The following is a 12,668-nucleotide window of genomic DNA, read 5'->3' as shown; positions in this document are numbered from 1 at the left end:
GAACACAGAAATGGGTTATTAGAAAAGCACAAACATAAAATGTAATTAATTAATTACCAGCTAAAATTACTGTCAGTTCTGTGGTTAGCTTGATCTCAGTCGTTTAACATGCAACTGACACTTCACAAGTCTCCAAAGATGTCCCATGATGCAAAAGTAATCTGCGTATATTAAGGTTTAGGTAGCGGGAGAAAAAGTTGCAAACTTTCAATGGCTCAGTGGTTCACAGTCAAGTCAAGTCAAATCAAACCAAATCTTATTTATCACATACGCCGAATACAACAGGTGTAGCATTACATGCATTACAAGCCTTTAACTGAAATTGCAGTTTTAAGAAAATACCCCCCAAAAAGTAAGAGATAAGAACAGCAAATAATTAAAGAGCAGCAGTAAATAACAATAGCGGACTATATACAGGGGGTACCAGTACAGAGTCAATGTCAATGTGCGGGGGCACCGGTTTCGAGGTAATTGAGGTAATATGTACATGTAGGTAGAGTTATTAAAGTGACTATGCATGGATAATAACAGAGAGTAGCAGCAGCATTCCGGGGGAGGGGGGGATACAAATAGACTGGGTAGCCATTTGATTAGCTGCAGCCCCGTTGATGAGAATGGGTGCGTGCTCGGTCCTCATTTTCTTTTAGTCCACAATCATCTCCTTTGTCTTGATCACTTTGAGGGAGAGGTTGTTGTCCTTGCACCACAAGTTCAGGTCTCTGACCTCCTCCCTATAGGTTGTCTCATTGTTGTTGGTGATCAAGTTGGAGTCGTGCCTGGCCGTGCAGTCATGAGGGAACAGGGAGCACAGTAGGGGGGCTTGAGCAAGCACCCCTGAGGGGCCCCCGTGTTGAGGATCAGCATGGCGGATGTGTTGTTACCTACTCTTACCACCTGGGCGCGGCCCATCAGGAGGTCCAGGATCCAGTTGCAGAGGGAGGTGTTTCGTCGCAGGGTCCTTTGCTTAGTGATGAGCTTTGAGGGCACTATGGTGTTGAATGCTGAGCTGTAGTCAATGAATAGCATTAACACATTTTGTCCAGGTGTGAAAGGGCAGTGTGGAGTGCAATAGAGATTGCATCATCTGTGGATCTGTTGGTGCGGTATGCAAATTGGAGTGGGTTTCTGGGATAATGGTGTTGATGTAAGCCATGACCAGCCTTTCAAAGCATTTCATGGCTACAGACGTGAGAGCTACGTGTCGGTAGTCAGTGGTCGCTTTCCTCAGCGGGAAAATACACTAAAGGGTTAGGTGTCAATCACTCACAACTTATATAGACAGTGTTCACCCTGTGAGAATATGTAAATAAAGAGAGGGAGAAAATATTTTAATCTTTTCTCATTTACATCTGAGTGAAACCCATTGATTAGAGGGGTTAATGACATACACACGGGATTTTTAATTTAAAAAAAGTAATTTTACCAGGCAAGTCAGTTAAGAACACATTCTTATTTTCAATGACAGCCTGGGAACAGTGGGTTAATTGCCTGTTCAGGGGCAGAATGACAGATTTGTACCTTGTCAGCTCGGGGGTTTGAACTCGCAACCTTCTGGTTACTAGTCCAACACTCTAACCACTAGGCTACCCTGCCACCCCAGAGGGATGTCGCTACATCTCAAACTTCATCCCTCTGGAATGTTATGGCCTTTAGTGTCCGGATTTAGCATTGTCAGTTTTACTGGTGCTGTTATCTAGGGTATAATAGACAGAATGCAGTTGGAATGTGCAGGTGTTCAAGTGTAACAACCTCCATTAGTCTGGACAAAAAAGTTATGTTGACTGCTCATTGATCTATTTTTACCGTCTTGTAGTTCACGGAGTGCACAGGTTATTGTCTGCCTTTACAAGTTTTACAGTCATGGACGTCTCCCCAGCGTGACCCTGTGAAAATGTAGTTATCCATGTGCGTTATTGAGGCTATCTTTGACTTAATGTTTTTTGTTTACCTTCCAGGGCCCCTACACTGTTTTTCCAGATTTGGCCAGTCTTTGTCCCGATATTCCTAAAGCTGAGTCCAGTTAAGAGAGCCAAACATGAGTACTAAAAGCATTCTAGGCTGCCTCTTCCTGACTCTCCTTTTCAGCCTCTGCCAATCTGGGCTGGTGAGAAAAATACTTAGGCATAAACGGGCAACTCTGACAGCCACGGGAGGAGACAACATAACCCTCCCCAGTGCTGACCAGCCAGTGGTCTTCAACCATGTCTACAACATCAACGTCCCTGCTAGCTCCTTGTGCTCAGTGGACCTGGATGCGCCAGGAAGTACCAGCCTTGAGCCCCAGGACGCAGTTCCACCATCAGGCCTCCACACCACCGAACATACCATGGATGGGCAGAACCAGATTGTCTTCACCCACCGCATTAACATTCCTCAGCAGGCGTGTGCATGCACCGAAGGGTTCCCAGATTTGAAGGACCTCCTGAGCAGGTTGGAGATTCTGGAGGGAGAGCTGTCCACGCTGAGAGATCAGTGCACTACTGGAGACTCTGGCTTCTGCAGCGCTCAGCCAGTCACAGGTACTGTACTGTATACACGTCAACCTAATCACCTCCAGCTTCTGATTGGCTCATTCAACCCCTCTCCTCTCCCCTGGTCATCACTGTAAATGATCATGTGCTCTCACTCAACTTACCTGGTAAATAAATGGTTAGGAAACACAACACAACAGTTAGGATACTGCAAATAATATAATTGGGACAAGTTTAGGGTGTTTTGAAGGTTAAAGAGTTGAGAAATCCTGGTACATTATAGCATGCTTAGGATGACTGTCACCTCATCACCTCCCCTTCCTTCAGAGGGACATCTGTTTTACTCAACCTCTGGGAAGCTTCACTGGAATTGAATGTGGGGTTGGGCTTAGCAGTGCTTTCTCTTTTACAGGGAAAAATGCTCTTGAAAATGGAATGAACATCGAAGCATGGACATACTCCGTGCTGATTAGAAGATTGTTATTCAGGACATAATTTGAGTTTCAAATGTCTCTGGTCTATAATGATAATACTTGATTACAATATTTGTAAATTACATTTGTTAGAGAAGTGGATTGGGGGGGGGGGTGAGGGGCAGGATTATGATTCAGAGGGTTGTAATCACTTAACTCTGCTCCTTTAGGTGAAGTGGGGACCAAGCCTTACTGCAATGGCCGTGGCAACTACAGTGCTGACACCTGTGGCTGTATTTGCAAGCCTGGCTGGAAGGGACCCAACTGCACTGAGTCTGAATGCCCCAATGACTGCCAGGACCAAGGTCGATGCATAGACGGGAAATGCATCTGCTTCGAGGGCTTTGGCGGGAACGACTGTTTGCTTGAGGTTTGCAAAGTGGACTGTGGTGAGAACGGACAATGCATTGGCGGGGTCTGCATTTGTGCCGAGGGTTTCATTGGAGAGGACTGTTCTCAGACGGACTGCCTGAACAACTGCCAAGGCCGTGGAAAGTGTGTAGATGAGGAGTGTGTGTGTGAAGAGCCCTGGACGGGTTCTGACTGCTCGGAACTCATCTGCCCCAACGACTGCTATGACCGTGGACACTGTGTCAATGGAACCTGCTACTGCGAAGAAGGTTTCACCGGGGAGGACTGTGGGGAGACAACCTGCCCCAGCGACTGCATGAGTCATGGTTTCTGTGTGAACGGCCAGTGTGTCTGCAGCGCTGGCTACACCGGAGAGGACTGCTCCAAGCTCACCTGCCCCAGTGATTGCAACGATAGAGGTACCTGCTTCAATGGCATGTGTATCTGCGATGCTGGCTACCAAGGAGAAGACTGTAGCCAGCTGGCTTGCCTCAACAACTGCCATAACAGGGGGCAGTGTGTCAATGGGCAGTGCCATTGCGACGTAGGCTACCAGGGAGAGGACTGCTCTGAGCTCTCCTGCCCCAATAACTGCCTCAACAGGGGCCGCTGTGTCAACGGACAGTGTGTATGCGATGAAGGCTTTGGTGGAGAGGACTGCAGTATTAAGACCTGCCCCTCGGACTGCTACGGCCGTGGAGACTGTGTGGACGGCCAATGTGTCTGCTATGCTGGCTTCACTGGTGAGGACTGCAGCGAGCTGAGCTGCCCCAACAACTGCCTGAACCGCGGACGCTGCGTTGACGGGCAGTGTGTCTGTGATGAGGGCCTCACAGGGGAAGACTGCAGTGAGAAGCGCTGTCCCAATGACTGCCTGGGCCAGGGATACTGTGTGGATGGAAAATGTGTCTGCCAGGACAGCTATGCGGGTGACGACTGCTCTGGACTCACCTGCCCTGATAACTGCAACAACAGGGGACTCTGTGTTAATGGGAAATGCATTTGTGAGGAGGGATACGTGGGAGACAACTGCGGAGAGCTGAGCTGCCTCAACAACTGCCAGGACAAAGGCCGCTGTGTGAATGGACAATGTCTCTGTGAAGAGGGATACATTGGAGAAGACTGCTCAGAAGGTAAGAATGGTTTCATTCAACTGACCCACTGATTTGAGAGAAAAAAAACAACTGAATAATTGGGTTTAGTTCATTTGTTAACATTGCACGCTTGATACTTCCATGTGCTGGTTGAATGCCACATTAAATCCAATTACTTATTTTTCCGTTATGTTTTATACTGAAAACATAATAAAATCCCCAAATACCATTTGAATTACTTTCAAAGGGGTTTTGCAAAAAGGATTAAAACTTCCATCTATGATTTCCTCTGATGCCAAAAGCTGTGCATTTCAGTTGTCTGTACTTCTGGTCCAAACCACTACCAGATGTGAGTCTGGGGAAAGCATTAGCTTTGTGTGGAGGATTGTTAGTGGCTGAGTGGCTTTGGATAAAAGTGTCTGCTAAATGGCATATATACAGTATATTATATATTATTAAATTGAGGGCATGGGAAACTTAGTGTCTGAGATAGTAAAAAACTCAGACAAAAATATAACTATTTCCTATCCCTCTTTTTTCTTTCTTTCTCATTCTCTTTAGTTTCCCCTCCAAAGGGCCTGACCGTAACAGAGGTCACCACTGAGACAGTGGACCTGACCTGGAATAATGAGATGCTGGTGACAGAGTATCTGATCACTTACGTGCCAAATGGTCCTGGGGGTCTGTATCAGGAGTTCACAGTGGGCGGAGACAAGACTGCTGCCACTGTCAGCGAGCTGGAGCCTGGCATCGAGTACCTGATCAACGTCTATGCCATCCTCAGCAACAAAAAGAGCATCCCAATCAGCGCCAGGGTGGCCACATGTAGGTCATGCCCGTTTAACCAGGCTTGCGTAATAAGACATCTTGCCTAAGATGTGAGAACTTGGGTCTCTGAGCAGTCTGGGTTCATGGGAATGTGATCCACGTTAGATGTTTTTTTTTTTTTTAAACAAACATTTGCATATTAACTGTAATCAGAATGCTATTCAGTCCAGTGGAGAACATTTCACAGCACAATGTTTACACAAGGCTTTCTTTTTAAGGTGATTCCAACACAACCACTAGATTTGATTGATGCTTAACAAGTTTTGAAACCACACACTGTCTCGATGCACAATATCTTGTCATCAGGCATAACATATTATTGTCTCTCGCTCTGTCCTGCCAGATCTGCCAGAACCAGAAGGCTTGAAGTTTAAATCGGTGAGGGAGACCTCAGTAGAGGTGCTGTGGGATCAGCTGGACATTCCTTTTGATGCCTGGGAGCTCTACATCCGCAACACGGTCAGTCTGTCTATGTCTCTTTGCAATCTATCCACCTCTCTGCAAGTGATGTCTGCTGGGTCTTACCTAGAATTCCACTAAACAGCAGGGACAAGATGACAGATTTTCACAAGCTGGCTTTGTTCTTTTAGTGAGGAGATCTTGAAATACTTGGCTATTTATCATGTCCAGTGAAGTAGCAATAACTATCAGGGTTGGGGTTAGTTCAGTTTTCAATTAAGACAACTCAAAATAACAAGGTTAAAAATGAAACATACACGATAAACCACAAATTGCTATTACACTATTGAAGCGTGCTGTACTTTACACTTTAAAGAATGACGCTGATGTGAACCGGTACGTGGAAAATAACTGCATTGCCTCAGATCACAAATCTGGGGGCTTATTATTACTGGCATGTTTTCTGCTCAGCTGCTAATGGCAAAGGTCTGGGCAGCCATAACCCATAATACCCTTCATATTGTTCCCAAGTTCATTTTCACAAAGGGCTGTATCCTCGTTATAACAGCAGCCAGCAGCCAGGACATGCTCAGCACTGTTTATTGCTAATCCCATTCTCCTCAGCGCTTGGGCTTTATTGCCCCATACATAAAATGTAAGGACCTGTAATCCATGATCAGCACTTCATCCCTATTACTATGGGCCAAATGGGATTTGTTTGTAGCATTCTAATCTGAGGTAATCAAATACTTGCTAAAATAACCATGAGACGTTTTAATATTGTAGCAATTGTTATTGTTTAACTGTTATTGTTTAACTGAAATATTGATTTTGTTGATTCAAAGGACACATTGACGTGGCTTACCTCAGCTTGCCTGTTGGATATGTAAGTAGGCTATGTAGCATGTATGAATCCAGAAATGGTATATTAAAAACAGTATGTATTTGTCCTTTCAGAAAGAGGAGAGTGGGAAAACCCTTACCACCCTTCCATCCTCCCAGACCTTGTATGAGCAGACGGGGCTAGGTCCTGGTCAGGAGTACGAGGTTTCAGTGGGCGTCATCAAGAACAATACCAGGGGACCTCAGTCTACTAAAATCATCACTACCAGTAAGCTTATGTAATGTTTTTTCCCCCTAGTCAAATGCAGATCTGTATGTGCAAACAACTCTTCTGACATTGTCATGCCATGCATGAATGAATCTAAACCAGGCTTCTTCCACTCATCCTGGCGACCACCCACATCCCATGGGGTGGATAAGGAAAATGCCTACACCTCACAAATCACACAAGCAGACAGAGGAACTGAACAGACCAATTTAACTGTCAATCATGGCATGAGGATTAGATGGAAAAAGTGGCTAAACCTCCATTGTCGTTTCACACAGTCCAGTTTAACAGTCTTTTTTGCAAAAGTGAACAATGCTGAGTCTCAGCCCAGCCTGCATATTACAATAGAGAGTATTTGTATCTTTCAAGGAGCCCTGCCATAAGCTTCCACTGCCAACTGTTTAGTCCATACATTAAGGTCAAATGGGTTTCTAGAGTGAACTATGCTACCTCGTCTATGGAAAAGCCATTTCATTAAATATTCCTTGTTGATGGAGCCTATAAATATATCTTCTCCTGACTTGTTCATAATTTATTTATACAGGCTTAAGTTCAGCACAGCTTTCAAGAATGAGGAATGAAGAAGTAGGTGATTTATACAGTGTGAACCTATGGCCTATTTCACCCGGTGAAGTCACCACAGCATGGAATTGAGAAACTTCTCCTGTGAAAATAAACACAGGAACTTACCAGAGGTCCTGTCAGAACACAGATCAGTGAAATCACATACCAAACAGTCAGAGTAACCAAACTGTTAATTACATTTGTTATGCCATAATTGTAAGTGTTATGCAGGTCTTAAAATGTAGTTAAAGTAAAACCAATACTCCTTGTGTCCTTGTGTCTGTAGTCCAAAGGGAGGACTTAAAACATGTGTGTGATCATTGCCCATAACAAACAGCACATACTTTCACCCTTTTAATTCCTTGTGATTGAATCCGTATTTTAGCAGGTAAGTTGACTGAGAACACATTCTCATTTACAGCAACGACCTGAGGAATAGTTACAGGGGAGAGGAAGGTGGGTGAATGAGCCTGCAATAGTCATCCTTAACATATTGTATTCCTTGGGTCCCTTTCCCCCAGGGATTGATGGGCCCAGGCAGGTAGAGATGCGTGACGTAACAGACAGCTCAGGCTTGGTCACCTGGTTCCATCCCGTGGCTCAGGTGGATGGTGTCACCGTGTCCTATGGCCCCAGCTCCAACCCCACAAAGAGGACCAGCGTGGACCTGTCCACCTCAGACAAACAGTACAGCATTGACAGCCTCAGCCCAGACACTGAGTACCAGGTGTCCCTGGTCTCCAGGAGGGGAAACAGCACCAGCGATCCAGTCACTGAGATATTCACCACAGGTCGGGGCTTTATTTTATCCACTTCTGATAAGTGCACTCCTGATAAGTGCAAACTGTGTTTGAGCACACTACAATTTTACAGTCCCAATTCAATTCCATGTCCAGTCCATTCTTTTAAGTGTACCTGATAACAGGTACACTTGGATTGATCAAGAGTTCGCTGTCAACAGTCTTTATTATATTCCTTTCTTCTTCTTCCATTGTTACAGACCTGGACTCTCCTAAGGACCTGCAGCCACTGGGCCAGTCAGACAACAGCGTCACACTGGAGTGGAAAAACAGCCGGGCAGACGTTGACAGCTACCGGGTGAAGTACAGCCCTATCTCTGGGGGTTCCCATGGCGAAGAGGTGTTCCCCCGTGGGCCAGGAGGCAACACTCAGGCAACTATCACTGGCGAGTGTCAACCATGACCAAATCCCAACATGCAATTATGTAGTAGTCAAGATAGGATTCGCTATGACTTTGTTACTCTTGATGTCAATTCAATTAGGTACTCAAATCCTTCTCTGTTCTGTTCGATTGCAGGACTGAAGCTAATCAGGTACTCAATTAATCTCTGTTCTTCTCCATTACAGGATTGAAGCCGGGTACAGAGTACGGAATTGGTGTGACCGCCATGAAGAACGAGAGGGAGAGCCTGCCTGCCACCACAAATGCAGCAACCAGTGAGAGCATACGTTGACACGTTTTCATAGGATAGCCACTGTTCAACAGCAGTCCAAATATCCACCACCATAAGTGACCACAGACACTCTGCAGTCGTAGATATATATATATATATATATATATAAATAACTTTCAATGCAACAGATTATTAGGGAACAATATGAGGCAAACATAGGTGCGTTATGAGGTTCTGATGTTTCTAAGAGGTTTGGGAAACAATCTTCAAACCTCAGAACTATCATAGAACAGAATGAAATATGAAAGCACTATACTATCCATTGTTAAAACAGAAGAATTCTGTTTGTACTTTCACTACCCTATGAATTGTACCTAAGGCTTGATAATCACTGATTGAAAGCTTTATACCACTTTCCTCCACAGACCTTGATGGGCCCAAGGACTTGGAAGTGAGCGAGTCCACAGAGACCAGCATGACGCTGGTGTGGAAGAGACCCCGAGCCAAGATCCCAGTCTACAGGCTGGTGTACATCTCCAAGGATGGCCGGAGGGAGGAGGTGGAGGTCCCTGGAACAGCCACCTCCTACAACCTAAACAACCTGACCCCCGGCATGATGTACACCATCACCCTGGTTGCTGAGAGGGGCTTAAAGAAGAGCACACCTGCCACCCTGTCCGCATCTACAGGTGAGGGTTGAAACAGAATCTTCACAACTGACTCCACCCTCGTATTGCAAGGCACAAATATGTGTGGTTGATCCTTTAAGAAAGTAGTTTCAGTTCTGCTCTCCGCAAATAGCAATTTTCCAGTATACAATAATATTTTGCCAATTTGAAGACATAGATTTGGTTTCAGGTCTGGGTAAAAAACAGTCTCTTGTGGGAAACATTCAGCAAGTGCTAAACGTATGGATCCTATTGTCCTGCTATCAGTTTTGAATTGCATTTTATAATCCTAAGAGATAAAGACATCTGTAACAGCTTTACCAATCCAAACATATTTCACAACACAAGCTCTTGGGAGTGAAATCATTTCCTCATATACATACCAATACTTGACAGAAGAATGTGGAATTACTAAGGGCAAGGGTCCGGTAGTTGTAGGCTGTAACTTACTTTATTAGTGGGACAAAAATAGACAACACTGAGGCCAACAGTAACAGTGCAGAAAGACACACAATCTCTAAATGTCTTCCTTATCTGAATTTGTGCCTTTGTGTTTCTCTTGTAGCCTCTTTCACGTTTTACATAGCCAACCCTGCCCCTGAGCTTACCACTCCCATAGGCTCGGAGGACAATATCATTAGTTTTGTGTCGTTAGACCCCTCTGACCCAGACCTACAGATCTCAGGGATGGGGCTTGAGCTCGAGGATAAGCTGGGAGAGCTGACTGTCTCAGTTGTAACATCCGAAGGATTTGAACTTTCGTGGGAACCAAAGGCACATGTTGTCTATGATAGTTATATTTTAGAATGTAGAGACACTCTGGGATTATGGGATGTAAAAGAGGTCCATCTCCATGGAGATGCCAAAGGTTCTAGATTTCAAGGCCTGAGGGAATCCACAGAATATCGAGTAAAGCTTTACGGAGTAAGCAATAGCCAAAGATCCTCTCCGCTTGAAGCAGTCACAGTTACAGGTATATGCTTTACTTTTGGGCTGCATGCCTTCAGTACAATAGATATCCCTTTGTTGTTGAACATTGCTCATTTTAAGTCTGCCTGGATAGCAAAGTCAGGATTTGAACAAAGGTTGAGAAATTCAAAACCAAACCTTTCACGTTTTGCATGATGGTATTGTGATTTTTAACTGCAGTGGATCAGTACGCATGGCATGATATTAGAGGTTTGAGATAATACCATCTTTACAAAATGGCCATTTGGCTTCATCCCATCCAGTCACTTCTTGCATGCTGAGGACGGCAGTCCTAAAACGGAAAGTGTTGCTTTCAAACTATGAAGAGGAATCCATGCCTTCTCTATTCCAGAGAAATTCAGATGAAGGACATTACTAAAATTGGTTATAGCAAATATAGCAATGGATACTGGGACTGTAAATGCTGTCATTTGCAGGGCATCATTTGCGGCTTTCTGTCAGCAACGATACTATCTATTGGTTGTTTAAAAACACGTTGTGGAACCCCCCCCCCTCCCCCAAATAGGTTTGTTATCAGAAAAGTTGATACCTTCTAGCTGAAGAGATAAAGCATTAAGAAAATCAGTGAATTCCATGGAATGGCAATTCAGAGGTTACAATGTCTCCACTGTTTCCCTGCAGATCAGCATGACATCCAGAAAAGTCGATTAGACTACATTTGCACACCAATTTCCTCATTCATTGGAGTTTTTAAAAGCACCCAATTTGTCCTCTGTATGTCTGTGCCAACAAACTCATCCACTTCACTGTCATTGCTTGCGATCCCATTCACATTGCATTTTCATTCTGAAATGTTTACAGTATTGCTTGCAAAGGACAATGTTAAAATAGTATATTATGCATCTTGAAACAACAAGACATGAATCAAACTCTAAAGTGTTCCACCAGGGTTCTGTTCCAATATCCATGCTTGCATAGTACACTAGTGGTGACCTAATATGGATATTGGAACATAAACAAAGTTGTAGGATAACTTTGGCAGTGCATGGCTTCTTCATCCATTTGAAGTGTACTGGGTACTGTCACTACGGTGGACTATTCGGAACCTTCAAAAATTAATGGCCCTCGTTCAAGGGCCATTAATGCATGAGCTGCTCAGTGTAAATGTACGTCTCCGATGCATGTGGAAGTTTATGGTCCCTGACAACAAGAAAACCCACACAGCACCATAGAGAGAAAATGGTGATGAATGCAGAATTATTCCTTCCAAACCTCAATGGGAGAAAGTTAGACAAAAGACAATATACCTTTTGTTACTGTAATCAATCATTATGCTTTTGTGGGTACTTATGTTAATCTTTTACTCTACCAGTTATTTCTTCTAACCAGATCTTCTTCCCACAGGTTAACCACTCTTTTTGTTTTTCTTCTGCTCCTTTAGAGGTTACAGGTTACACATTTAATCCTTTTGAATGTACTTTCATTTAGCACCCAAGTCTACCTCTACTGATGTAGTCGCTCTGAGTGTCAAAAGTGCTCAGACGACACAGTCTCCTGACACAGGAGCTGTTCATCCAACAGTCCTTCCCCTGGCTCCTCTGATCACAGAGGGGCCTACATCTACATCTCTGTACCCCACGGGGGACATCCCCTCTGGGGCTGAATCTGAACCAGAGGCCTCCAGCCTGGAGACGCTAGGGGACCTCAATGTCACAGACGTGAGCCCCACTAGCGTGAGGCTAGCCTGGTCAGCCCCAGATGAAGCCTTTGATAGCTTTTTGGTGGAGGTGAATGCTCTGTCAGGGATGGCACAAGCTCATGTGACCACGGTACCAGGAAGTGCCAGGAAGACCCTTATAGAAGGCTTGTCCCCTGGGACACGTTATGAGGTTTCGTTGTATGGGAAGGTGGAGGGGGAGCAGTCTCTGCCTCTTCATGCTTTTGCCAATACAGGTACATGGAGCAGTGATTCTTTGCCATAGACATCCATAACCATCGGTCATCATTCTCTCCATCCTATCCTTATACATGTCATACATCCTCCTATTCATCCATCTGTCTTTGTATTCGTGTGTTCTGTGTCATCATAACTGACTAAGAAAGTGCTGCTGAAACACATCACAGTTTAATCCCTGCAATACATTGTATAGTTGATGTGAAATATATGGAATATATAAAGCAGGGTTCCCTAATTTGCGGCCCGCGGGTGATTTTATTTGTTGTTGCATTTTATTTTTTAATTGTCGGACATAAAAGACTGTAAAACCTCCAGCAAATCAACTCCAAGTGATTTCAATTTTGGAAATCTATTTCAAAGTATTCCCACACATAATAAAGAGATACATGTGATCGTATACAAATGTA

The 12,668-nt window shown here is 44.5% G+C and overlaps 1 protein-coding gene across 6 annotated transcripts in view; it reads left to right on the top strand.

Moving 5' to 3' along the window:
* Positions 1-12,668, top strand: part of tnca (tenascin Ca) — a 42,745-nt gene that overhangs the window by 14,734 nt on the left and 15,343 nt on the right. For 4 of the 6 annotated variants that reach the window (XM_020457460.2, XM_031802753.1, XM_020457461.2 and 1 more), the window contains exons 2-10: positions 1,956-2,519; positions 3,115-4,428; positions 4,951-5,214; positions 5,561-5,676; positions 6,574-6,727; positions 7,813-8,082; positions 8,292-8,477; positions 8,660-8,749; positions 9,132-9,395. In XM_020457460.2, coding sequence (XP_020313049.1) covers positions 2,036-2,519; positions 3,115-4,428; positions 4,951-5,214; positions 5,561-5,676; positions 6,574-6,727; positions 7,813-8,082; positions 8,292-8,477; positions 8,660-8,749; positions 9,132-9,395 — 3,142 coding nt within the window. In that variant the 5' untranslated portion in view covers positions 1,956-2,035. Of the gene's footprint in view, positions 1-1,955; positions 2,520-3,114; positions 4,429-4,950; positions 5,215-5,560; positions 5,677-6,573; positions 6,728-7,812; positions 8,083-8,291; positions 8,478-8,659; positions 8,750-9,131; positions 9,396-11,792; positions 12,258-12,668 lie in introns of all 6 variants that reach the window. The other 2 variants (XM_031802752.1, XM_031802750.1) reach the window with 1 other exon arrangement.

This window comes from Oncorhynchus kisutch, linkage group LG23 (assembly GCF_002021735.2).
Source record: "Oncorhynchus kisutch isolate 150728-3 linkage group LG23, Okis_V2, whole genome shotgun sequence".
Classification (NCBI taxonomy): Eukaryota; Metazoa; Chordata; class Actinopteri; order Salmoniformes; family Salmonidae; genus Oncorhynchus; species Oncorhynchus kisutch.
This window is presented reverse-complemented; position numbering and strand designations above follow the sequence as displayed.